Source organism: Neoarthrinium moseri (assembly GCF_022829205.1).
Source record: "Neoarthrinium moseri strain CBS 164.80 chromosome Unknown scaffold89_Wmoseri_CBS_16480, whole genome shotgun sequence".
NCBI lineage: Eukaryota > Fungi > Ascomycota > Sordariomycetes > Amphisphaeriales > Apiosporaceae > Neoarthrinium > Neoarthrinium moseri.
In genome coordinates, this window is record NW_026055203.1 from 1 (window position 1) to 26026 (window position 26026).

The window sequence follows — 26026 nt, forward strand, 5'->3', positions numbered from 1 at the left end:
AACCACCTTACAGGCCGTGATAAGCCGCACGAACTTGCTCCGTTGAGAAGATAGGCGGTTTATTAATGATACACGGCCTTTTCCCTTTGCTGCGGTCTTGCAGAGTACAGAAACGGCGTCGAGACAGGTGCCGCTTTGGCTGGGGCCGGTCTCCCTAAGGGCAACCGCTGTACCCATTGCCGTACGGATGCTTGTGAACCGTGTAGTATGATGGCGCACACGAGGCCATCTTCTGCTCTGGCCGGACTCGGTGCATGGATGTCCCGGGGCACTATGCGCGTTCACCAGCTCGAACCAAACAGAGCACGTAGTCACAATATCAGGCAGATCAAATCGTTCTGGCTCAAAGACAATTCGGTCAAGGAAGGTGCTTCAGGACTCTGGGACTTTGGACTGTGACCCACGACGTAGAAGTCGAAACGAACTTGGCCAGCCAGCCACCAAGCTACCAGTCTATTCCCACTTGACCAGCACGTAATTGATCGGCAAGAGTAACATACGGACACATGTGAACAAAATGTCTTGGATCATGTACCTCTATCGTCGCTAAATGATTGTCTCAATCATTGGAGACCGCTCACCGTGTTCCCGCCTGAGATCGGGGCCCCGCGCAGCTCTGGTGAACACGAGCGTATATCAAGCTCCGAACTACCGCGGGGTTAACGATACAATAGTACAGGTACAGCAGCGCCAACCCCACTTTGCACCTTTGCGGCGCGCCCTTCAAACGTCACGCCCACTGCACCCAAATTGTCTCTATGAAGTTGACCGGAACAGATAAATCCAGCTCATGACGGGCCTTTATTTCATCCCATCAAGCAAGCTCTGAACCTTGTTGTCATTCTTGAAGAGACAAGCCGAAAACCATTGTCACATCGACCGCCAGACACACCGTCGCCATGTCGCAGCCCGTTATCCTCTTCGACTTGCCAAGTCGTGATCCGTGCAAGTGCTGGTCTCTGAACCCCTGGAAGAGTGAGCATTCAGCTGCTCCCGAGTCCTGAGCGACGGCCCCCGCTGATTCACAGATAGCTCGGCTTCTCCTCAACTTCAAGGGCATTGACTACAAGACGGAATGGGTATGCTCATTCTGGTCTCGTAACTATACCGCTTGTGCTGACTGCTTGCAGACCGAGTATCCCGATATCCGGGTCAAATTTCAAGACAAGTAAGTCCTCTTCTCACTCAATGCAGCCCCTGATGTGCACTCGAGTTCTCATGTTGTCCTACCTTGACTAGATTTCCTATTCCCGAAGGGGCGGCGACTTACACCATCCCTACTGTAAAGCTCCCTGATGGCAAATATATCACGGATTCGATAAAGATCGCCGAGTACATCGAGGAGCACTATCCGTCTCCGAGCATCCATCTCGATTCGCCCTACGTTCCAAAGATTCAGAAGCTCATCGCTACACTCATGGAGCTTGGCACCGGGCTGCGCGGTGTCTTCCTCGCCTTGGTTCCAGAACGTCTCCTCAACCCCGAAAGCGTCGACTACTGGATGGAGACCCGCTCCAAAATGCTGCAGAGACCGCTCAGCGAACTCACAGCGGATGAGCGAGGGGGGAAGGCCTGGGATCATGCGGCCAAGTCGCTGCACGAAGTCACTCGGCTTCTGAAGGAGAACGACGGCCCCTTCTTCGCGGGGAAGACCGTCACCTATGCCGATTTCTACTGGGCCGGTTTTCTCCTCTTCTTCCAGAGGTTTGGAACCGAGGTGTTCGAGAAGCTGATCAGCTGCACTGGTGACGGGGAAGGAGCGGACAACGTGCACTTGAAGCTGCTTGAGGCCGTCAAGCCATGGTCTGAGAGGGATGATCACTGATCCGGTTTGCAATTCCTTGTGGTGGCCCAAGGCGTCAGATGAGTTCAAGCAACCACTTATACCGAGAATGAATGCAAAAATAAACAGTTCCACACGAACAAGACACGTTGGTTGTCAAAGACCAGGTTTGGTGAATGTTGACGATCCACCCAAACGACCCCCGAGATTACCTAGGTGCGATTGGCGGCTAGAGCACCGGCATCCTCCCGGCCCCCGGCAATGGACCGACCGTCCTTCTCCACACTCGGATTTCTAATCCGGAGGCCTACGCCATACTTCCCGCTAATCGCGCCATAGCCCAGGCTTATAAGTCGTGCCGAGCAGCCCGGAGGTCAACTCTGATAATGAAGCACCAACTGCGATACATACGCACGTACCTTACTAGACTCTAGATATCATGACTGAGAAGAAACAGCTGCACCTCGGGGCGTTTATGCGGCCCGTCAGTCTGCATACTGGCGCATGGCGGTACCCGGGGTCCTACCCGGACGCCAACTTCAACTTTGCCCATCTGGTGTCCTTTGCGCAGAAGCTCGAGGCGGCCAAGTTCGATGCCTTCTTCATGGCCGACCACCTGGCCGTGCTGAACATGCCTGTTGAGGCCCTCAAGCGCAGCCACACCGTGACCTCGTTCGAGCCTTTCACTCTGCTCTCGGCGCTGGCCGGCTTGACGTCGCGGATCGGCCTGGTCGCGACGGCCAGCACCACATTTGACCAGCCTTACCACATTGCTCGCCGCTTCGCCAGCCTGGATCACATCTCCGGGGGCCGCGCCGGGTGGAACATCGTCACGACTGCCAACCCGGACGCCGCGCCCAACTTTGGCCTGGACGAGCACGTCGAGCACGGCGAGCGCTACGCGCGTGCCCGCGAGTTCTACGACGTTGTCACGGGCCTGTGGGACAGCTTTGCCGACGACGCCTTCGTGCGCGACGTCGAGACCGGGACCTACTTCAACCCGGAGCGCATGCACCGGCTGGACCACAGCGGGCCCGAGCTGAAGGTCCGCGGGCCCCTGAATATCGCCCGCCCCCCGCAGGGGTGGCCGGTCATTGTGCAGGCCGGGCAGTCGGAGCCCGGCCGGCAGCTGGCCGCCGAGACGGCCGAGGTCGTGTTCTGCGCGCCGCGCGACCTGGAGGCCGGCAAGGCCTTCTTCAAGGACATCAAGGCGCGCGTGGTGGCCGCGGGCCGCAGCGCCGACAGCATCAAGCTGCTGCCGGCGGCCTTCATCGTCATCGGCGACACGGCCGCGGAGGCGCAGGCGAAGCGGCTGCGGCTCGACAGCCTCGTGAGCTACGAGAGCTCGATCGCGTCCTTGTCCATCTCGCTGGGCACCGACGCGTCCAAATTCGACCCGGACGGCCCCCTGCCGGCCGACATCCCTGAGACCAACGCCAGCAAGTCCGGCCGGGAGGGCGTGCTGAAGCTGGCGGCCACCGAGGGGCTGACGGTGCGCCAGCTGGCACAGCGCTACGGGGGGTATTCGGGTTTGGCCTTCGTGGGCACTGCTGAGAGTGTGGCCGACGAGATGGAGAAGTGGATTGAGGAGGAGGGATCGGATGGGTTCAACGTCGTGTTCCCCTATCTGCCGCAGGGGCTGGACGACGTTGCTGAGCGCTTGGTCCCCGAGTTGCAACGGAGAGGCGTCTTCAGGAAGGATTACGAAGGAACAACCCTTCGGGAGCACCTGGGACTCGAGAGGCCTCAGAACAAGTTTTTCCCCAGCGACGCGAAGTAGGCACGGCATTGATTTGATGAAGTGACCTGCAGTGAAAGATCCTTTTAGAGCGACAGCGGTTTGTTTTCTAAGTTATGTACATAATGATGGTTCACGATGGTGTATGCTCTCGTCAAGCATGCTAAGACTATGCAGCTTCCTAAATGATACGTATGATGACCAGTACCTGGGTTGTGTAGAACACGGACTCAATTTGAAGCAGGTTTCGATGATGCCACTGCATGCATGAGGGGCAATGCATTTGTGAGCATCCACCACGCATTGTGATAGAATTGGGGGTGCATGGGAGCACAAAATGAGGATTTGGGTCCTTCATCGGGACTACAACTTGGTCGACGTGAGACGTCATGAATTGTTTCCATCTCTATACGTATTGAGATACCTGTCAAAACCCCTAATGGCAGCTCCAATTTCAACGCTTGGCGCCGTACCAGCGGTAACCCAGCTATTGGGTCTTTGCATCAAGGTGGGAAAGGCTGTAAAGAATTCCGTGTGTCAATCTGCGGTGCACCAGAGGACGAGAAACTTGTTATTGTGGCAGACAAAATTCGGCAAAAGAATCGCTACAATTACAGTCCCGTTATCGCACATCGTATACTGTCACAGTCATGAAGCTATTTCTGCTATTGTCACTCACTTTACTGATCTAAGAGCTTCAGCCCAGCCCCTGGTCGCTGTGCAGTCACAGGCAGTAGAGCCACTCCAGGTGTTATATTTGGACTTGAATTTGTACACAAGTACCCACAAACGTGGATCAGCAACTGTGCCTTACGTCAATAGAGTGAACCGAACATACCACACCGAGCAGAGCGGTCTTGAAGTAACGGAGAGTTCTGCAGATGTTATTAGTTGTATCAGACAATTCCCTGCCTCCTTATGCCAACGCCTTGGAGAGCAAATTAACTTACACAGGTAAGGGACAATGTCGAAGGACTACAAAATCAAAAATTGCAACACTCGTATAGCTCCGAAATTCTCCGCCATTGAACAGGGCCATTGGATTGGCCGGCATCGGCGGGAAGATATCAGGAGAGCCATAACCCTGAACGGTATAAAAATATTGTCATCCCGTCGCCGCAGGGCCGGAAGAGGCTCGGTAGATGGCGACTTGTCGTTATATTGTGCACACCATGTAGAAAGCCGGTTACAGATCTGAAATAGATGACGGGGGCGGCATCTAGTACGAGGATGAGAATTGGGGCCCATATGTCGACGTACTTGAACAAAAAGAACCCCATTGGGACGATGCTGCTATCCAAAGCCGCAAGGTTTGTCAACAACCAAACATATGTCACCTGGGTGAGCTCTACGACGAAGTACTTAGGATAAGGAGAGATCTAAGATAAGCTGGCAGCCTAACATGGGAGGAAGAAATGTATGAGGAACAGTGGCGGACCACTAATCGTGGGAAATCACCACATAGAATTGTATCTTATTCTCCAGATATCGTCAAGAATCGTTGAAGTACTTCCAAAACAGAGTTCTGAACAGCTATAGATATCAAGGATACTTTGGAAATGTACAGTGAGGTTAGGCATAATAAATGGAATATGCTATAATTTTGAATTCTCTACTCTAAAACATTAGGGCCGAACTGGTAAGAGGATAGCTTAAAACAATAAAACCAATTTATTTAGTTGGTATATAAATAAATAAATAAATAAATTAGTGCGGGAAGGGAATGTAAGTTTACTCAGGTCTCCGAGCCGATATGAACCGGGCGGGAACATATATCTTCCCAGTCCCGAGCTCCTTCCCGACTTGCTCAACGAGATCAGTGATTTGTTGCTCGTCCATGCCCAACTGAGCCAGTATTTCCTCCGACATCTGCCTCTTTCCAAGCTGCAGATACTCCAAGAACATATTGCCAATTTCCTTGAGCTTCTCATCCTCTACCCAGGCCCCTATCGGCCACTTATAATCCTGCACCTGCACTTTCTCAAACCCAGCTTCCAACAGAGCATCGGGCAGTTGGCCAGCAATGGTATGGTCAAATCCAAGCTTTGACACGGCCTCCAACCGAAGATGGCTCCACTGAATGACCGTTGAACTACTCTCAGGGGCGACGGGGGGTTCGTCCGTTCGAAAGGGCAGCCACAGCTCTTGCATCTCAATGTGCCCCCCCGGCTTCAGGTGTTCAATACATCGGCGGAGGACGGCACGCGCCTCGGTGGCGTGCATGGGAACCATGCGCGAGTGGATGAGGTCGAATTTGGCGTCACTTCCAATGTCCCAGTCTTGCTCCAGATCCCTCTTCACAAACTGGCAATTGCTCGGCGCTTCAACAGTTGGCTGTTCGAATATATCTAGGGCGATGACTTGGGCGTCTGGGTGTTGCTTGGCGAAGTCGGCGGCCCAACCTCCCGAGCCTGCTCCAACATCAAGGACTCGGGTAACTGCATTTGTCAGTGGGCCGCTCAATAGACGGCCATCCAGCGTTTTGCGCCAAAGCTGATGCTGGAGGATCAGGCGGTGGTCCAGTCCACCATCAGGCAAAGGCAGAGCATACGAGCGGCAGCTCATGACTAGTCCACGGACAACCCAGAGGTGGTCTCTTGGCTGCGGTAACTTTTGTCTTATTTGAAGAGTGCAGAATACTTGTTGCTGGGGTTGTTAGGCTTATGTGCGGGGGCGGCGCGGCAGTCAGTATTCGCCATGTCATTCCCGGAGCTGTAAGAACGTATCTCGGTACGTGCCACTGACTGGAATGATAACGTTCACTTCCGATCCTCTCAGCTCAGTTCGGACAAGCTGAGCGAGCTCGGAGGGAGACGTTCAGAAGGAGCGTCCCTTGAATCTTCAGCAATCTTACTCCGTAGACGTTGTATACTCGACGACGCATGTACCCTGTCGATTGCCGCATTCGGCAAGTGTTAGCGCGCTGTGGCTCAGGCAGCGGGTGGTGGGTGTGAATGCAAGGCTGACAAATTGAGGCTTGGTTGCATTGGTTGCTCGGCGTGGTGCTGGCGAGCCAGCGGGTCACGTGCTGGCGGAGAGCAACGTAACTCAAGGCACCTAGGCTGCTAGGGTACGTACTCATGCTCTGTGGCAGCAGGGCCCGAGCTCCCCGGCGACCCAACAGCCCAGCGGATCGGCTAGCGGTGCTGGAGCTTTCTACAGGCACTGGCCAGGGCAGCAATTGGCAAGGCTCAAGGCAGCTCCGGGGCGGCGTCAACACTGGACCTGGGACTGGAGCTGCGAGCGCCCGAGCATCACCACCATCACCACCATCACCACCAACCTCCATCCACGACCTTTGCCAGCCCGCAACACCACCATTCTTGCCTCCGCCCACAACACCGCGGAGCCCATACGACAGTCATACCTGTTCACCCCTCACAAATCACAAAAGTTCGCGCATTTAATTCGCCATGGATCGGTTGAACAGAATGCTGGCGGGCGCCGGCGGCATGGGTGGTCTTGGCGCTGCTCCAGGCTCCGTGAGTATCTGCCATCTCTCTCCGGCCATGGCTGCTACTGGTGGTGGACCGGACGCGGGCGATACCATGTACTAATCGCACCCGCGCGCAGGACAACTCGAATCTCATCGACAACTCCGAGACCGTCTACATCTCCTCGCTCGCCCTGTTAAAGATGTTGCGCCACGGCCGCGCAGGTGTTCCCATGGAGGTCATGGGTCTGATGCTGGGAGAGTTCGTTGACGACTTCACCGTCCGCGTGGTAGACGTCTTCGCCATGCCCCAGAGCGGTACAGGTGTCAGTGTCGAGGCTGTCGACCCCGTATTCCAGCAGAAGATGATGGACATGTTAACACAAACGGGACGGTAAGCATTTGCGACCCAAACCCACAGACCCCATCATCTCTAGAACCATTTCTCTTTGGCTGACTTCTTTTTTCGCCTCTTCGCAGGCCCGAGTCCGTCGTCGGCTGGTACCACTCGCATCCCGGTTTCGGCTGCTGGCTTTCGTCGGTCGATATCAACACCCAGCAGTCCTTCGAGCAGCTGACCCCCCGCGCCGTCGCCGTTGTCGTCGACCCCATCCAGTCCGTCAAGGGCAAGGTCGTCATTGACGCCTTCCGTCTCATCAACCCCCAGTCTCTGATGCTCGGCCAGGAGCCGCGACAGAGCACCTCCAACTTGGGCCACCTCAACAAGCCCTCCATCCAGGCCTTGATCCACGGCCTGAACCGACACTACTACTCGATCGGCATCAACTACCGAAAGACGGCCCTGGAGGAGAACATGCTGATGAACCTGCACAAGCACGTCTGGACCGAGGCCCTGCAGATGGAGGACTTCAGACACGAGGGCGAGCACAACAAGGAGCGCTTCCAGCAACTGGTCACCCTGGCCGATGGCTACGAGAAGAGGGTGAGGGAGGAGACTGAGCTGACTAAGGACCAGCTCAAGACCCGCTATGTTGGCAAGCTCGACCCCAAGAAGCATCTGGAGGATGTCGGCCAGCAGCTCATCGAGGACAACATCGTCTCGGTGTCGAGGCAAATGATCGACAAGGAGGCCACCATGCCCAAGAAGGACGGCGCCGCGAACGGTCAAGCAAACGGCGACCACATGGATGTGGAGGAGTAGGGACGACGCATATTCGACATGGGCATGACTTGCATTTGATGACGCGGTTTGTCTTGGGCTGTGTATCATAGGCGTTGGAAGGGTCCCTGGCCTGGTATAGAGGCTCTGGCAATGAATCGGTGTACTTCTTCACCCCGCGCGCTGGGCCTCTTTGTGACGATTGATCTATCCTCAGAGTGTGTTCTAGAATGTTGAGTCGGGCGCCACCTGCTACTGAGGTTCCAAGTTCCTCTTTGTGTGTCTACTGACAGCTGCTACTAGAGCCCGTCTGTCGTTGCCACTGTTCACCCGCAGCACAAGGCTCTCGGTATGCCCACCCTTTGGCTCAGATACATACCCGCTTTGTTAGTCTTGTGAACATGGCTCTTGACAAGCCGAATCAACAAGGCCATTGTAGGTCTTTCATGGCATACAGTGGTATATATACCTGGGTACACAACCCTGGTCAATACCCGCATCGTGTTTATACTCATCTTCTTTGCTTTTCTTATAGAACCACTCGTTCCTATCATTATAATTCTTCGGAGCAGGACTCTATTCGGGTTGTTACTTGGAGAACGAGTTCGGCCTCGGTACATCGACTATCCGTTTAGTTCAACATGTTTCGAATCACGGAATGTCTGTCTCAATGTTTTGGCGCAACGTCGAAGCCTGCTGTCTCGGAAACACCAAATGACGTCAAATATGTTAACAAGCTTCGCAAGAATCTTGGTAAGCCTGAGCCGCAGCGTCTACAGCCGATCGAGCTGGTCGCTACCCCTGCCGATGCCTTTTCGTCCTCCTCCACTCGTGCGCCGCCCACCACCCGCTTCCCGGTGAAGCCTGCCGTTGCCCCAAAGCCCGAGTCGGGCAACATACTAACACGTGATACCCTTGCTGAGGTGTTGAACGAGATTGACAAGATTGTTCCTTGCCGCTACGCTATCAGCGGGCTTACTGCTCTGATAGACCACGGCTTTACGGGGCGTGGAGCGAAATCGGTTTCAATACTGGTCCCGGCACACTCGAAGGATATAGTACGTCCTTGGGCCCAAACGAACGGCGGAAAGCTGTCTGCCGTGTCACCGGACCGCTTCGAGGTCCGTCTGCCATCGGACGGCTCGTACCGGCCCGTTCGCATCCGGTATCTCAATAAGGGCTTCGATGAGCTGCAGATTGTGCAGAGCAATATGAGCGCCGCCAAGGTGCTCAGCCTTACGAGCCAGCTGGAGCTCATGGCCACGGCCTTCGTCAAGGAGTGCAAGCAGGGCAAAGCGCCGCAGCCGAAGACCGAGGCCGAGGAGGCCCGGGTCCGCACCATCGTCGAGGACATCTACTGGGCTCTGGGATGGGGCATCGAGCAGTCCCGGCCCCTCGACCCGCGGTATCTCAAGATTTTTCTCTCCAGCCTCTTCTGGGAGCCCCTGATCCACTACGTGGGCGAGCCCGCCAGGGAAGCCATGCTGCTCGCCGTGCGGGCCGGTGTCGACCTGGGCCACTACCTGGCGCGCGAGGCCGAGGACAAGCGGCGCAACGCCGACGTCCGCGACCACGACGACTTCCTGCGGCAGTACAACGTCCCGGGTCTGGGCGTTGTCGCGACCCAGCCCGGCCCCTTCGAGGACATGCGCGGGCTGGGCCGCCGGGACTTGCAGAGCATCTATACCGTCCAAAGCAAAGACTCGCGGAGCGAGCTCGGAGCGGCGTCCACTGGCTCGTCCGTGGTCGGCTCGAGCCGCAGGCCCCCGCCCGGTCCCAGCAAGCTGCACATCCAAGAGCGCGTCAGCCTGGACGAGGGCCTACGGCGGTCCAGGACCATGGCTGGGCGCGGCAGCAGGAGCAGCAATAGTGTTCGGCCGCTCCCAAACCAGAATAAGTCTAGGACCAGTATTGATCTGGTGAATGGCACGGGTACGCCGTCGGACTGGCTCTGAGCGGAACGTGGTTTGTAGGCAGGTAAACATGTGACGACATGGTTGGTCTGTTGTCTCTTTGCTGTCTTCTCAATACTAAAATTCCCTTCCCATTCTGTCGATGATCAACCAACTTTCTTTGTCGTGTTCCATTTCGTCACTTTCTATTATGGAAACTCCGCACATGGCAGGGGGTCCATGTTACACACCAGTGTCTTACCCACGTGACCCTACTCTTTTCGTTTTGATCGTCCTCAACATGTAAGACTTTGGTCACGTAACCTTGCCAACTATCTGCCCCGAAGATCTACTTCGGGATGCGTCTTGGAGTACGGTCGTTGCATAGTTTCGTGCCCTGACTGTGCCAACTCTCTGGAGTTGGGCCACGGGGGTGCTGGCTTGCTCGATCCCGATGCAAAAGATTTCAAATCATTCTCGTTTTGAGAACAATGAAAGATGGGACGCCCATAAGGACATCATTGAACACCTCTATTGCACCCTCGACAAGCCTCTTGGTGAAGTTACACAGGTCTTGCGTGAGCAATATGACTTCCATGCTACGTAGGTGTGTCCTGTCCAAGTAATTAAGATTAGAACTAACTTTGGTGATAGCCAGCGGATGTACAAAGCTCGGTTGAAGAAATGGGGATTCCGAAAATATCTCTCGAAAGAGGAGTTCCTAGAAGCTCAGCGCCAGACCCACTCGGGAACGGCGGTATTGCCCGTTGCCCAAGGACGCCAACTCGGTTCAAGACGCCTGAAAGCCGCCATAGAGCTGGCCAACAGACGACGCAGGATTGGGACTTGTGCTAAGCGACTCACAGCCCCCGATTCCATTCGCCTTCCAGAAGGCGCCCTCTATGAGATGCAGAGATACCTGCTTGTTTCGTTTGAACAGCAGCGGTGGGATCATTCAAAATTTGACTTTTTCCAGAACGCAACATGCGAATGGGCCCACGACATCCGGGAGGCAGGGCTGCAGATCAGCAAAAGGGACAACCGCGCGCTTGGTTTCCAGCTGATCGACCAGTGCTGTGCTCGTTTTCAGTCGGTCTTGCGGCAGCAGGAATCGTTGTTAATTTGGGCTATACACCTGGGAATCATTGCGCTTGCAGAGGCTATGAACGATCAAGCGGCGCTGACCCTCGTGAGGTTCATGGTGGGCATGTGCTCTATCGAGCTGGGGAGCAACCACCCTCTGACCATCCTCTGCGCTCGGTTCCAGATGATGGGGATTGACCAAGTAAAAGCTTCCTTCACTTCGATGGTTAGAGCACACCTGGAAGTATTTCGAAAGCAGCTCGGCTCAACCAATGTGTACATTGCGTTGGCGAGGTTGGTAGTGGCACAGTGGCTCTACAGCACAGGGTTGATGTCGTTCGATGCCAGCCTGCGGGAGGTGCGGCGTGTCTTTCTGGACCTCAAGGGCAGCCCGGGAGGTGATGGCGATTCTGCCTTTGGGCTAACCTGGGTCGGATCACTTCTAGCGGGGTGGTTGATGGCTAGCAGGCAGTATGCAGACGCCAGGGCCGCTTTGCAGGACATGAAACAATGGCACCGAGAGCGCGGCCTGACTTATGACGAGAAAGAACTCCCTTGTTTCCAAGCAATCAGGGCCGCAATAAAAGACAACTTGGTCGAACACAATATGAAGGGGTCATCCCCTAGCAGCATTTCCGGCTTGCCGACGGATCACCAGCTGACCGAAATCACCATATCGCAAAAGTCCAAACTATCTTCTCCCACCGCTATGATGGTTAAGTCCGAAGCAGCGGACTGTTATGAGACACTTCAGCCTGATGAGTTGGAGCTCCTATTTCACGGAGACGACAATAGCAAAATGGGTGATCCCCATCTGTGGGACATCGCGCGTGAGTACTACTGGGTGAGGTCCTTATTGTTGAAAGGACCCCTTGGCTGCTTCTCACGCACGCTGAGGGCCCACACAATCTCGCTCTTGGAAACAGGAGAGAAGAAAACGAAGGAACCGCTTTTGGTGAGGACTCCACCCCAGTTGAGGTCAACAGGGGGAGGGAGAGGCCCGTCGAATCGCGCGAGCCCACCCATCTGAACTGCACCAGCGTACTGCAGCTTATCGTCCGGACGAAGAGCAGCACGAATCTTGCTGGAGGAGCCGTCAGCTGCGATGAGGAGGTCGCATTCTTCGTCATGGGTCTCGCCCGTGACCGAGTCGACTATCTGGACTCGCACGCGGTTGTCTTCCAGCCGAGTGGCAGAGACACAGGATTCGCCCCATTCGATCTGGGTGACCTCGGACACTGTGTCAACCAAAATCCGCCGGAGATTCTTCCTGGCTATGCGGATTGTCGAAGTTGGCAGACCCTTGACGGGCTTCTGGCGGATGCTGATGAGTTCCTTCCAGTCCTCGGTCCATACTTTGAAGCACCCCGTACCCTCCATGCCAATGATGGCGTGGGCGAGGGTTCGGTCCAGCAGTCCCAGCTGCATAAGAGTATATAAACCACCGTCCTTGTCGATGCCGTTTATGGACAGCGAGTAGCCTTCCCGGCCCACACTTACTTCCTCGGTATCACGCTCGTAGATGCTAACCCGAGGCGGTGGAAGACGACTGTCCCAGTGCTTGTGTAAGGCGGCAACAAAGCTCAGCCCGGCCATGCCGGCGCCGGCGATGATGATGGACTTGCCAGAGAGGAAGTGAGAACTAGACGGCTCCATCGTGTGCGATGTCATCTGCTGAGCTCTACGGCAACGATTCTCGAGAGTTCATGTTGCTCATATACCTATGGCAAAGCTGGAGCTGCGCCATCCCAAGACTACGTTGACCCGTCTTACAGTATTAGCGCGAGGCCGGCCGTTCTACAGTGCCACACGCCGGGAGCCCTCAAGGCAACCATTTCGGGCAAGCTTAGTTACCTACATACCCGACTCGGCGCCGAAAGCTTGAGTTGACGTCCGCTTGGGGCTTGTCTTGTCACTGAGCTTGGAAAAGTGCCAGTAGGATATTACCATATGCAATCCTTCAACCCCAAGGGTTTGCGTTTGCCTTACGCGTCGAGGCTTATAATTAGGCTGCTGTTTTGACGCAAATCCAATCGCTTACAGGCCTGGAGTCAACTTCCCATCTGTAAATGGTCTTCGCAGGTTAGAGGATTGCGTGTTGGGAGGCGATCTGACGAAGCTATACGACCATGCTCGTGCTCATGGCAACCCCCCAGTTCAGTCGAAGTTGATGGTCACTCACGCAGGTGGACTTGTGGCATAGTAGGTGGTCTCGTCCTCCTGGCACGATTCAGCTCAACTCCATGGCTCTCCATCCATATTGCCGTCCATGCCAAGGGAAAAAGCAGGGTGCTTCCAATGGACTTTCGATGCTTGTATGATATGGTTGCCAATCCCGCCAATTACGGGAAGGGGCCACTGAGAGAGAGGAGAAAATGGCAACGCGCCTGTGGAGTCTCGTTGCATCTAATCAATTGCCGGAGCGGACACTGGACGGGACCCCAGAGTCTGGGTGGGGGGTGGTTTAGGTGGTGGTGCCACCTAGCGCTGTCGCTTCGTTATCAATTTGCAGGGGAACGCGCCTGACTGGACCCTCGACGCGGCGCGCTTCAGCTCTCCCAAGTCGCGTTGCACTTAATAATTTCCAGTCCGAGATATACCACAGCTCTACAGCTTTCCACCCGCGACATTTGCCTCATGTTTGTTCAATAGATACTCCTGCAATCTGCCTATATTGTCCCGTGGCAACTGATTTTCCGACTTTATCTGTGTTTGAGGAGCTTCTGCGTCGGGTTCTTTCAAGATGGGGGAGAAAGCTGCCCCCAAGACGCCGTCTCTGACCAAGAAGTCGAGCTCGTCCATGTCGACCTCGGGAAAGCAGCAGAGCATTCTGGGCTTCTTCTCCAAATCTGCCCAGAATGGAAGTGCTGCGGCGGCATCCGCTGCCAAAGCCTCCGCCAAACCCACCAAGACCGACTCGTCGCCCTGCCTCAAGGAGACCAAATCCAACTCGCTGCAGCTCAATAAGAGACAGCGGCCAGCCAACGTCACCCCCGTGCCGAGCAGCGACGCTATTGAGCCTTCGAGCTCCCAGGAGAACCACTCCGAGGCCACAGTTAAAGTATTCAAGAAGTCGCTTCCCTCGCCCGTCACGCCCGCTGAGCTTCCAATCAAGCAGGTCGCTCCGGCCAAGATGGCTCTGGGAAGTAGTCCGTCTCGCAAGGTATGTGCCCCTTTTTCAGAAATAATCTTCAAGCTCAAGGCTGATACGAGCGCCCCCCCATTTCCAGGTGAAGAAGACTGTTAGCTACGCCGAATCTTCCGACGACGACGAGGACGTGGTTGTCTCTAGGAAGCCGGTTCGGTCTCAGCGGAACCGCGCGCGAGCTGTCGTGCAGGACGACGAGGACGACTACGAGGAGGACGGCCAAGACGCTGCAGCGGATGATGACGAGGGTATGTTTGAGCTTCTGGTTCGGTTTTAAAAGCTCGGTCTAACTTGCTACAGTCGACATGGATGATTTCGTGGTTTCTGACGACTCAGATGCGCCATCCAAGAAACGGAAGCGTCCTGCTCCCAAGGCCCAAACGGCCCGAAAACGGTCACACACTTCCCCTCCAAAGATACAAGAAGACTACGAAGACGACGGCATCGACGAGATCATGGAAGAAATGCCAGCTACATCCACAGCTCAGCAATGGAAGTACGATCCCAACAGCGTCAATCCTGTAAAGATCCGGACACCCAGCCCAGGTGCATCCAAGTCCGCCTCTGCGAAACAGAAGGCCCACACCAGAGAGCCCGAGGAACGATACACATGGCTCGCCAAGATGACCGACCTCAACCGCAACCCGCCGGGCCACCCTGACTATGACCCTTCTACGGTCTTCGTCCCGCCCATGGCCTGGAACAAGTTCTCGGCATTCGAGAAGCAGTACTGGGAGATCAAGCACAAGCTCTGGGACACCGTTGTCTTCTTCAAGAAGGGCAAGTTCTACGAGCTCTACGAGAATGATGCCACTATTGGCCACCAGCTCTTTGATCTGAAGTTGACAGACCGTGTCAACATGCGCATGGTCGGCGTCCCCGAGAGCTCACTGGATATCTGGGTCAACCAGTTCATTGCCAAGGGCTACAAGGTTGCCCGGGTAGATCAAATGGAGAGTGCTCTAGGCAAGGAGATGCGCGAGAGAGATGGTCAAGCAAAGAAACAAGACAAGATCATCCGTCGGGAACTGGCTTGCATTCTCACGGGCGGCACCCTGGTCGACGGAGCCATGCTTCAAGACGACAACGCAACATACTGCGTGGCCATCAAGGAGTCGACGGTGGACGACCATCCCGCGTTCGGTGTCGCATTCGTGGATGCCGCTACCGGCCAGTTCTTCATCTCCGAATTTGACGATGACGTTGATTTGACCAAGTTTGAGACTCTGGTGGCCCAAATCAACCCTCGCGAGTTGCTACTTGAGAAGTCCCGTCTTTCGACCAAAGCTCTCCGGATCCTCAAGAACAACACTGCCCCCACCACCATCTGGAACTACTTCAAGTCGGGAGCTGAGTTCTGGGAGGCTGATCTCACCAGACGCGAGCTAGGCTGCAACGATTACTTCAAAGTTGATGAGGACTCCGAAGACACTTGGCCAGAGGTTCTGGCCAAGGCCAAGGATAAGGACCTTTTGATGTCAGCCCTAGGCGCGCTGGTACAATATCTTCGTGTGCTCAAGATCGAGCGAAGTCTCCTCTCTCAGGGCAACTTTACCTGGTACAACCCCATCCACAAGAACGGCACCCTCATCTTGGACGGCCAGACCCTGATCAACCTCGAGATCTTTGCCAACTCGGCGAACGGCAGCTCCGATGGCACGCTGTTCAGCCTGCTCAATCGTTGTATCACCCCATTTGGCAAGAGACTGTTCCGTCAATGGGTCTGCCACCCCTTGTGCAATATCCAAAAGATCAATGAGAGACTGGACGCCGTCGACCTCCTGAACAACAATGTTGAGATGCGGGAGCAGTTCTCTTCACAAATGACTAGAATGCCAGATCTGGAACGTCTCATCTCCCGAGTCCACGCCGGGGCTTGCAGACCAGAGGACTTTGTCAAGGTTCTGGAAGGATTCGAACAGATCGAGTATACCATGAGTCTCCTTAACGCGTTCGACGGAGGCAGCGGGCTAGTCGACCGTCTCATTTCTTCCATGCCTGACCTCAACGAACCCCTGGCATATTGGAAGACAGCGTTTGATCGCAAGAAGGCTCGCGAGGAGAAGATCCTCATCCCCGGACGCGGAATCGAGGAGGACTTTGATGAGAGCCACGATGCAATCGCGGAGATCAAGGCCGAGCTAGACCGCCTTCTGGCGAGGAAAAAGAATGAACTCAAGTCGAAGGCTCTCAAGTTTACAGACGTCGGCAAGGAGGTCTACCAGATTGAGGTGCCAAAGGCCACCAAGGTCCCCAAGGACTGGCGGCAGATGTCCGCCACCGCCAGTGTGAAGCGCTATTACTTCAAGGAGCTTACCGATCTGGTTCGCCAGCTGCAAGAGGCCGAAGAAACTCACTCTCAACTGGTCAAAGACGTGGCCTTCCGCCTTTTCAGGCGCTTCGACGTGGACTACGCCAGCTGGCTACAGGCCATACGGGTAGTCTCACAGCTCGACTGCCTCATCAGTCTCGCAAAGTCATCGGCCGCTCTAGGATCACCAAGTTGCCGCCCCGTGTTTGTTGACGAGGAGCGAAGTGTTGTCGAGTTTGAAGAGCTTCGTCACCCGTGCATGATCAACACAGTGGGTGACTTTATTCCCAACGATGTCGTCCTGGGAGGGGATTCGGCCAAGATCAATCTCTTGACCGGTGCGAACGCAGCCGGAAAGTCGACCATACTCCGAATGTCATGTGTGGCCGTCATCATGGCACAAATCGGACACTACATTCCCGCAACGAGGGCCCGGTTGACTCCCGTAGACAGGATCATGAGCCGACTCGGTGCCAACGACAACATCTTTGCTGCGCAGTCCACCTTCTTCGTCGAGCTCTCCGAGACCAAGAAGATCCTGTCGGAGGCTACTCCAAGGTCGTTGGTCATCCTGGACGAATTGGGTCGCGGCACCTCCTCGTACGATGGAGTCGCTGTGGCACAGGCCGTGCTGCATCATGTCGCCACCCACATCGGCTGTGTGGGATTCTTTGCTACTCACTACCACTCACTCGCTACCGAGTTCGAATCCCACCCGGAGATCTGCCCCAAGAGGATGCAGATCGACGTGGACGATGCCAATCGCCGGGTGACTTTCCTCTACAAGTTGGAGGACGGGGTGGCTGAGGGCAGCTTCGGTATGCACTGTGCCGCGATGTGTGGCATCAAGGATAGCGTCATCGAGAGAGCAGAGGAAGCAGCACGTGACTGGGAGCACACGTCGAGGCTGAAGGAGAGCCTGGAACGAGCCCGTGAAGGATGCTGGATTCCGCTTGGGTTGCTGAGTGACGTGGCCGCGGTGCTCGATGACTCGAAGAGCGAGGATCTCAGTGCGAAGAGCCTGGACGTCCTGCTCAAGTCGATCGAGGCCCTTTGAGCGCAAGAGAACCCATTTGGGGTTGCCCCGGAGGATATCAAACGCACGTAATGACTTCCGTCCGTGTTTCTGGCCTGCAGGACAATAGTCTGTGGATTGCTTGTGTTTGCTTGGGACAGGGTTTCGACCCGTTGATTTCTGTCAAGTTTAGAGAATGGTGTGCTGTACTTGTACTAGGCGTTTATTACAAGGCTGGACGGCTGGCGTTCTGGTTGTTTGTGTGTGCGCACTGAAGAAGCTTGCTAAATATACAACGAGGCTAATTGCCAATTTGACTCACATTTCCTCCTATGTCCCTCGCAATATGGTTGTTCGTGGGAACCTGTCTACGAGAGCCAACACAATAGTAGCCAGGTACGAGAGGAGTCATTCATGCGCACAGGCAGACGGTGAAACTTTGCATTTTCGTCGCAGCTTGCTGGGGAAAAAAAAAAAAAAAAAAAAGGCCCTTGACAAAGATTTGTGGCCGTGGCTTGCACATAAAAGGGAGGAAGTGGTGCTGGAAGTCATGTACTGCAGAGTTGAGTAGATATGTCAATACAACCAACCCAAGTGACAACCCAAGTGAGGCTGGGTGAGTTTTGGCGCATAGGGAAGTTCCAGCAGGTAGGTGCACCGCCACAAGCTTGTTTAGCGGGCCGATCCCAATGCAGCCCGCCCAGTAGAAACGAAACGAGGCTGAAGCTTTGCCAATTCCTGAGGTGCAATCGCAACGCAGCCATCATATCCACCAGCAACGCATATCCGCCATCGCATCGCCCTGCAGCTTGTCGCGTGCATTCATCGCGTACGTAGGCGCGCCTGATCCCTTCCCTCCACCAATCTCTTGTTTCGCCGCGCCGACCGCACACAGCCACGATGGGCAAGAAGAAGAGAAAGCAACCCAACGTCGAGGAGCTCCTGTCGCGTCCGTGGTGCTACTACTGCGAGAGAGATTTCGAGGACTTGAAGCTGTTGATCTCACATCAGAAGGCCAAGCACTTCAAATGTGACCGCTGCGGTAGGAGGCTCAACACTGCCGGAGGTACGCGCTTCCCTTTCCCTGCCCGCCGGCTGTTGCTTTGGCTGACATTGGCCCCCCTCCAGGTCTATCCGTGCACATGAACCAGGTCCACAAAGAGTCCCTGTCCCTCGTCGAGAATGCCCTTCCCAACCGCCAAGGCCTCGAGGTCGAGATCTTTGGCATGGAGGGTATTCCCGAGGACGTAGTCCAGCAACACAACCAGCGCCTCATCCAGAACTTCTACCAGGCCCAGGCCGACCGGTACGCCGCGACGGGCAACCCTCCCGCCGGCCAGAATGGCAACGGCCCTGTGAAAAAGATCAAGATCGAGACGGCAGAGGAGATCAAGAAGCGACTAGCCGAGCATCGCGCGAGAGTGAAGAATGGAGGCCTGGCTGCCAATCCCACTCCGCCAATGGGCGTACCCGACGGCCAGAGCCCTGGACAGTCTGTACGTATACTACAAAAGCCCGGTCCGCCATGGTTCAACGATTGGATTGCTAATGTACATGAACAAACAGAACTCTCCCTTCCCACCGCCCGGTGGCCAGTATCCACCCGGCTATCCTGCACAAGGCGTTCCTGGCTTCACTCCGCCGCCGCAATATCCCCAGGGCGGATTCAATTACCCTCCTGGAAACCTTCCGTCGCGGCCAGGTGGCAACCTCCCGGCGCCAACTGGCTTGCCGCCACGTCCTGGCCAGCCTGGATTCCCCAGCACGGTGGATGAGCTCGTCGCAGGCGCGTCGAGGCAAGGGGACGAGATCGAGGAGCTGATCAGGAGGGCCGAGCTCGGAATTCCGCCCCCGAAGAAGCCCGACTCAGCTACACCTACCGCTGGTGAGGCTGCGGCCGGGGAGGAGAAGAAGGGAAAGAAGGACAAGGACAAGAACGTCAAGATGATCTACGACGATGAGCTGAGTCCGGAGGAGAGGATGGCGCTGATGCCGAAATATGCCTACGTGCCGACTGCGGCTTGAGCTTGGGAGGAAAAAGGAAAAGGGAACCACTGTGTAATAGTAGATTTTCATGGCCGATACCTCAACGAGGAATTGGAAAACGTCCACAAGGGTTTTACGAAATCAAGACACGCTTGCAAGCCTAATCAACGAGTTGTAACCTCTGCATGGAGCTGGCCAATCGTGATACTGAGGAATAGACACATCAGTACAAAGCTTCTACTGACATGTCACCATTCATGTCCCTTTGTCCTTTGATCTGGTTGTTGGTGTGTGTTTTCGCACGGCGTTTCAAGACTTCATTCGTGGCTACCAACGATGCTTTCCGTCATCAGACCTCGTAGGTCATGTCTAGTACAAGACATACCTGGCTATCAGACTTGGCCAAAGCCATACGCGCGTTTCCAACCTTTGTCACCGCGGAAACTTCGGTGGAGAGTACGTTGCTCTCATTTGGTGGTTCTAGGCCAACGTATACTGTTAGCGTCTATGAATAGGAACGCGCGGAACGCAGTTTTTCAAACGCTTTTCTGCCCTTGTTCCTTTCCATAGATGCTTTCCAGTGTTCGTAGAGGGCTAATGTTCCCATCCAGTGCTTGTCGGCCACCCGACGCTGCTCATCGCTGCATCTCCCAAGATGGCTGACGGTTCATCCACAGGCGCATCTGGCGGGAGCCAAGCTTATACTCCGTACACGATCAGACTGACCCCAACCAAGGGATACGGCATGTTTGCTACTCAGCAGATTCAGCAAGGCGCCTGCATCCTTGAGGAATCTCCCTTGGTCGTTTTCCTATCAGCAGAAGAGGGCGACCAGACTCCTTGGCACATGGCATTAAGGATTGAGGTAGCCGCCCTGTCTCCTAGCGATAAGGCGAAGTTTTTCAGCCTTCACTGCTGCGTAGATGAGCTCGAGGATGAGTATAAGAAGCACGTTCGACAGGACCTGTTCGAGACGGGAGAGTTCGACCACATGGACAGCCCAGCGCTGGATGCCGAGCTCGAGTTGGTGTCTCGCGAGATCCGAATCCGGAACACCAACTGCACGCAATTTGCATCACGCAGCGAGTCGGGCTGCGGTATCTACTATACATACAGCCGAATCAACCACTCCTGCGTACCGAATGCTTACGGCACCTGCGACGCGGCTAACAACATGTATCTGCGAGCCCTGCGCCCCATCTCTCTCGGCGAGGAGATCACCATTTCCTACCACGAGCAAGACAACCTGCCCCGGGACGAGCGAGCCAAGATGATCGAGAGCTGGCATTTCACGTGTTCATGCCCGGCTTGTGACGGTCCTGAGAGGGATAAGCACGAGATTCTTCGCATGGACATGATGGATATCGAGGGCACCCTCCACGGCTACGATCTCGCCCCTCAGCGGCAAGGGGGGCCCCTGGTGGAGCAAGGTCTTCTTTTCCTCCCCGATGAGAACGCTGCCCTCCTGGCAATAAGGTACATTGGCGTCTTGGCTGCGGCCGGTATTAAGGGACCTAGCAAGACGGAGGCCTACGAGAGGGCATCCAAGTACTGCACGTCTCTCGGAAGCTTCCAAGAAGCAGTGAATCTGGCCGAACTGGCACACCGACACGAGTGCATCGTCCATGGCGAGGATATGGCCGGCTGGACGCAGAAGCTGCTGAAGCGTGCTCGTCGTAGACTCGAGAAGGAGGCCCAGGCCTCAGATCCAGAGGGCGGCCAGGATTCGGTATTGCTTCGTGCTTCGCAGGAGGCCATGCGAGGTTTCTAACGGCTTCAGGTGGAGGTGGATAGCCCGACCGACAGAATGACAACCAATATAGAGGGACAGTCATTGTAAACCGATGAGCCATTAGTATCGTTGGTGCCGCTGGCAAAAAGAAGCTGCATTCGTCCAACTAATAGTATCGACTTGGCAACTGGTAATAGTGAAAACTTGACGTGAAGATTTCTGACATGAAGGTTCCTTGAACCTGGTACACAGCGGTCAGTTTCAACGTACCTGGCGACTGGTTTTACGATTAACTGGCTAGCTTAAGCACCCTACCGAGGCTCTGAGAAGACTTAAGACCACATGGACCAGAAAAACCATCGGGAATCTACGGTTCGCTTCACAGATGAAATTGTAATTTAAAGAGCTAAACGAATGTATTGAAACCTGAGATGAAACGCTCTCAAGGAAATCTAAGGTTGGAGACAGAAGTAAACATATGCACACCGCCTGCCTGGCGGGACCCGTACACGTTGCACGCCCAGGAGCTGATAACAACGCTGCTTCACTGCTCAGAACTCTCAAATCCCGGAACGCCAAGCGTAATGCTATATGTCCCTCATAGCGGCACAGAAAAGACACGAAAACCCTCTAGTCCTCGTTCTTGACCGCCTTTGCCACCGCCTGGGGGCACCCGTCGCACTCAGATGGCGGGTCAGAGATAGTGGTGAGCACCTAGCGCGAGACATGTCAGCGAAACCTCCTCTCGACTATGTTCTCATGTACAACGTCAAAGGAACGGGGGATTTACGCCGGCAATACAAGGCAGCGGACTGATGAGCTCGGATGTGACGCAGGTCACGACGGTGGGACCCAGGGCTGCGGCGCACTGCACAACCAGGCAGTCGTCCACCTTCTTCCCCCATGCGCCGCTCGCCGCCTCCTTGACGTCGTCGCCGATGTCTTCGAGCTGGCTCAGGAGCTGGCCCTTGTTTTCGTCGCTAAAGGCATCCTTGAAGGCGTCGCCGATATCGTCGAAGTCGAAGGCCTCGTCGGGCGCAGGGGCCGGGTACGGGTTCGGCGCTGCGAGGAGCGTTAGCAGGAAAGGGGCCAGGAGGGCAAGGGGGGTAGAGAACTGCATTTTCGGGCTTGTGCTGTCTGTATTGCTGGCCCACAAACCAATTTGTGAAACAGGAAACACTGAAATTGGGATTGAGGCGGCTTGCTTCGTCGGTCTGGAATGATTGCTTGCTTGATGTTGTTGGTATTGTAGGTTGACGTGAAGCTGTCATTTTATATAGAATTCGTTGTGACACAGATGCGCCGAACTACCTGCCTCTTCATCCATTCCGAGAATAGAAATAAGCGACGTATCTTTGTTTACGATGACGAGATATCATGTTGTAAGGATCGATCCAACTGATTGTCCTTGCCAGTCAAACTCTGCTGTAGGGGATTCAGCTGAGGCTTCGTGGTTCCCAACTTCCATAGAATCTAGGTCTCAATATCTAAACAGTGTTGGCGGACCTGGGAATCAAAGTTGAGGCTGAGGATGAGGCTAATGCAGAAGTGTTGTAGATCGCGGGAATTTCAACCTCGCTATCCATAGACTTCTCAGGTACGTCAGGGGTAGGTAGAGGCGAAACCCGGACCAACAGCACAAGTGCGCCCGCCTACCGGACCGATCCTGTGCACTCACCGGTGACATCAGCTGCAGTTAGTCCTCCGTAAAACAACTACAACTCCTTTAATTTCCGTCATCAATAATTTCTGACTTTTTCAATTGATTTTGGGGATTAGCGGGAGCCAACTACGACTTTATCAAGGAAATCAACCCCCCTTTGGAATCATTGGCTTCAAAAAAAAAAAAAATTTGCTAGCTATTGAGAATGCACTTAAAGCCTCGCCGAGAGCATAGTGAATGAACCACCCAAGTGCCGTCACTTCCCTAGAAACAATTACTCAAGCTACCTATCTAAGCTAGTCTGTTCCGTTAGTGGACCCTTGCCATCTCTGCTTTGTAAATTCAGCTTAGAGAACTTTTGTTCCAACACCCGATGGGGATGGGGATTGTGGCTGCAGCAGGAACTGTCCAGTGTCCAGTTCATGATATGATGTCTAATCCTTCCAGATGAGCCTACGTTTATCACGGCTTGGCAGAATACATCCTTCGACAGATCTTTCAAACTCGACTCTAGCTCAGTACTATGCTTTCCTTGCTGCACGAGGTTCAGTTTGTCATAATGATATGTGAGTTTAAAACCGTGTACTCACTCTGATCCTATTCTGCCACTTAGCACTGACGTTGGTAACTACCTACTTTAAACAGATGCTCAATAGCTTGCAAGGTTACAGCAACAGCTCGAAAAGAAACCGCGTCTAGTGGCATTGAAGTAAACATCACGAGACATAGAGACTTTTGCGTCGCTGAAATTCAGTCACAGGGGAGGAGTAACGTCGGTTACACAGACATGCAACCTTATATATTTCGGTTTAGTCTCTGAAGTGACGGTTTGCATGCACCAAGTTCACGGGGTAGTTCTGGAAACACGATGAAAACTTCACTGTCTGATCGGTAATGAGTATACCACCGTCAACGTACCAATGCGATAACCGAGAGGATGTAGAGTCAGTCCAGCGACGGAAAACTGTCACAACAGCTCCGCCTGACGCTTGGATATCAAGGGAGACCTGAAGAATTGACTCCCTGCATATCAAAAGGACTCAAAGCTACACTTTTAAAAAAGAAGGGGGGGGGGGGAAGAGCCGGAGCGCGAGCTCCTCAAGGAAGGAAAATCGGATCTGCAATCTCTATGTGATGCCTCCCGGAAACATGTCCTCAGGGTTGAGGCAGACCGTGGGAACTAGAGCGCGAGCTCTTTAAAAATTACATATTGCATGCACGCTTTCTACCACAGTCCTACTTGAATGAGAAATGAGAATTGAAACATGATGTACATACACCTCTTGTCCTGTCGTGGCTACTCCTGGCCCTGTCCGAAAGGTCATTGCCGGCATGCGTGTCTTGTTGCCACTGTCACCGTTCCCAGAACAGGAAAATACATCGTATAAAGGGTACACCGCTCGCCCTCCGACCTGGCCATATGGAAATTTTTACTACTCCCAGTGAGAAGATTCTTGTCTACACAATCTTACCGCCTGAGGTCGACACAAGGAATCTGTGCAATGCACACTTCGCTGTGCACAGTGCGGACTAACCAGCTTCAAATCAACCACGTGATAAATTTCAGGATTCACGAGAGCATCAACGTGGTAATAACTTGGTCTTGGCGAAAATTAATCTCCATTAAGCGCACACGATTCATCCAAGAGCTTGTACAATGAAGAGATCTGGGTATATCTTGTAGGAACGAAGGTTTCGCCCAAGAATTCATCAGTAAATCGACTCAGTAACTAGAACGCAGTGCAAGTAAAAATTATTCAAGAAGCAGCCTTAGACCTGCAGCAAATACTTCATTGGCGCTCAGAAAACCATAAAAGCTACAGACAGATAAGTGTTGTTCGATCCGGAACAGCGAGATCAAGATTTTGCAAAGCGCAAGACTCTAGATCCATTCAAGTCACCGCGCGTCAAGCTCTTTCTCTCGGGTCGTCGATTACTGTATCCAAAACCGCTCGACGAAGCACGGGGTTTGGGTAACGACCAGATGTCTTTAGAATATGAGCCGTTGCGGAGTTGACTAAAGAATTAATACCTCATCTGGCAGTATTTATATCATTTCATTAATACACACCTTGGTGATCCATCTTCGCTCTATTCCTCGCATAAGCTGACGTTTCAGGCCGCCCTACTTCGTGGCTGCATATTGAGCAATTACAGAATAGAACTTTTGGGTTTGAAAGATCCTGATCCATCTCGGGAGACGGTAGTCGTGGGACGATGGGTGCTCTTGGAGGAACAGCTGCAGGTACATGCCGGTCCGACATCGGAAACAGTTCTTCACCAGCGCCAACTCGGTTGACCTGGGATCTCTTCATTTCTTCTCGATGTTGCTTTCCGAATCTTTTCAGCTGCGGGGACGATCTTGGAACACCTGGCGCGCGTCCGAGTGATAAAGATGAAGGGTCATAGTTTAATTTCGAATTTACAGGGCCGGCGCTCAATGTCATGTGTTCAGACTTGAACATACTATCATCCCTTCTCGTATGCACCTGAGAATCTTTTAGTGGCGATGGAAGCCCTGGATATTTCTTCACTTTTGATGACAGAGTCCTTCGGCGTTGTTCAGTGCTAGAATTGGGATGGTGGCGATAAACCGATCGTGGTGCCTCTGGAGTCGAGTTTTTTGAGCTTGACCGGTCCAAGTCGAGTTCTTGAGTAGTCGAGGCTGCTAGAATAGTTTGGCTGTCTGAATTGCATGCCGACATATCATACGAGCCTTCGATAACAACTCTTGCTGAATGCTCATTGAGGTAAGGTATTTGCCGTCTTGGCGACATGTGCAACGACCCTCGAGAGGGACACCAATACATGCACAAGGAACATCTGCATACATGACGAGCGCAAGGAGCTGTGAACCATCAATCTATTATTCCCTCCGTATCTCCTGAGACGATGTGACTTACGACGGACAGTGACGTGTTCGAAGTGCTCAAGGGTTATGTACTCTGATTCTTGATGAAACATGGTTGACTTAGGCATTCTGAACGTTGACTTTGATGAAATGGGTAGATGTTTAATGAAATCAAGATGATGAAGAAAAGAAGAAAGGAGGGTAGAGATGAGGAGGAAAAGATATTTATGTGCCAGGCAACTGGATGTGGGCGCAGACATATCAGACCAGC

The 26026-nt window shown here is 54.0% G+C and overlaps 11 protein-coding genes across 11 annotated transcripts; 8 read left to right on the forward strand and 3 right to left on the reverse strand.

Moving 5' to 3' along the window:
* Positions 1-899: 899 nt before the first annotated feature.
* Positions 900-1825, forward strand: JN550_012550 (uncharacterized protein; the record flags this gene model as incomplete). Its single annotated transcript, XM_049311038.1, has 4 exons — positions 900-975; positions 1033-1079; positions 1131-1168; positions 1240-1825. The coding sequence occupies 4 exons, from the start codon at positions 900-902 to the stop codon at positions 1823-1825; spliced, it is 747 nt and encodes a 248-aa protein (XP_049165435.1).
* Positions 1826-2222: 397 nt separating this feature from the next.
* Positions 2223-3563, forward strand: JN550_012551 (uncharacterized protein; the record flags this gene model as incomplete). The annotated part of the gene is made up of 1 exon (XM_049311039.1): positions 2223-3563. The coding sequence occupies one exon, from the start codon at positions 2223-2225 to the stop codon at positions 3561-3563; it is 1341 nt and encodes a 446-aa protein (XP_049165436.1).
* A 1689-nt stretch (positions 3564-5252) lies between these two features.
* JN550_012552 (uncharacterized protein) lies at positions 5253-6086 on the reverse strand (the record flags this gene model as incomplete). Its single annotated transcript, XM_049311040.1, has 1 exon — positions 5253-6086. One exon carries the CDS (start codon positions 6084-6086, stop codon positions 5253-5255), a length of 834 nt encoding a protein of 277 aa, XP_049165437.1.
* Positions 6087-6934: 848 nt separating this feature from the next.
* JN550_012553 (uncharacterized protein) lies at positions 6935-8116 on the forward strand (the record flags this gene model as incomplete). Its single annotated transcript, XM_049311041.1, has 3 exons — positions 6935-7003; positions 7095-7348; positions 7435-8116. The coding sequence occupies 3 exons, from the start codon at positions 6935-6937 to the stop codon at positions 8114-8116; spliced, it is 1005 nt and encodes a 334-aa protein (XP_049165438.1).
* Positions 8117-8715: 599 nt separating this feature from the next.
* Positions 8716-10029, forward strand: JN550_012554 (uncharacterized protein; the record flags this gene model as incomplete). The annotated part of the gene is made up of 1 exon (XM_049311043.1): positions 8716-10029. One exon carries the CDS (start codon positions 8716-8718, stop codon positions 10027-10029), a length of 1314 nt encoding a protein of 437 aa, XP_049165439.1.
* Positions 10030-10420: 391 nt separating this feature from the next.
* On the forward strand, positions 10421-11676 carry JN550_012555 (uncharacterized protein; the record flags this gene model as incomplete). Its single annotated transcript, XM_049311044.1, has 3 exons — positions 10421-10569; positions 10621-11606; positions 11663-11676. The coding sequence occupies 3 exons, from the start codon at positions 10421-10423 to the stop codon at positions 11674-11676; spliced, it is 1149 nt and encodes a 382-aa protein (XP_049165440.1).
* Positions 11677-11886: 210 nt separating this feature from the next.
* JN550_012556 (uncharacterized protein) lies at positions 11887-12705 on the reverse strand (the record flags this gene model as incomplete). The annotated part of the gene is made up of 1 exon (XM_049311045.1): positions 11887-12705. The coding sequence occupies one exon, from the start codon at positions 12703-12705 to the stop codon at positions 11887-11889; it is 819 nt and encodes a 272-aa protein (XP_049165441.1).
* Positions 12706-13792: 1087 nt separating this feature from the next.
* On the forward strand, positions 13793-17565 carry JN550_012557 (uncharacterized protein; the record flags this gene model as incomplete). Its single annotated transcript, XM_049311046.1, has 3 exons — positions 13793-14212; positions 14280-14445; positions 14498-17565. 3 exons carry the CDS (start codon positions 13793-13795, stop codon positions 17563-17565), a joined length of 3654 nt encoding a protein of 1217 aa, XP_049165442.1.
* Positions 17566-18423: 858 nt separating this feature from the next.
* On the forward strand, positions 18424-19548 carry JN550_012558 (uncharacterized protein; the record flags this gene model as incomplete). The annotated part of the gene is made up of 3 exons (XM_049311047.1): positions 18424-18589; positions 18652-19019; positions 19090-19548. The coding sequence occupies 3 exons, from the start codon at positions 18424-18426 to the stop codon at positions 19546-19548; spliced, it is 993 nt and encodes a 330-aa protein (XP_049165443.1).
* A 616-nt stretch (positions 19549-20164) lies between these two features.
* On the forward strand, positions 20165-21280 carry JN550_012559 (uncharacterized protein; the record flags this gene model as incomplete). The annotated part of the gene is made up of 1 exon (XM_049311048.1): positions 20165-21280. The coding sequence occupies one exon, from the start codon at positions 20165-20167 to the stop codon at positions 21278-21280; it is 1116 nt and encodes a 371-aa protein (XP_049165444.1).
* A 591-nt stretch (positions 21281-21871) lies between these two features.
* JN550_012560 (uncharacterized protein) lies at positions 21872-22361 on the reverse strand (the record flags this gene model as incomplete). The annotated part of the gene is made up of 2 exons (XM_049311049.1): positions 21872-21955; positions 22032-22361. 2 exons carry the CDS (start codon positions 22359-22361, stop codon positions 21872-21874), a joined length of 414 nt encoding a protein of 137 aa, XP_049165445.1.
* Between the last annotated feature and the right edge of the window lie 3665 nt (positions 22362-26026).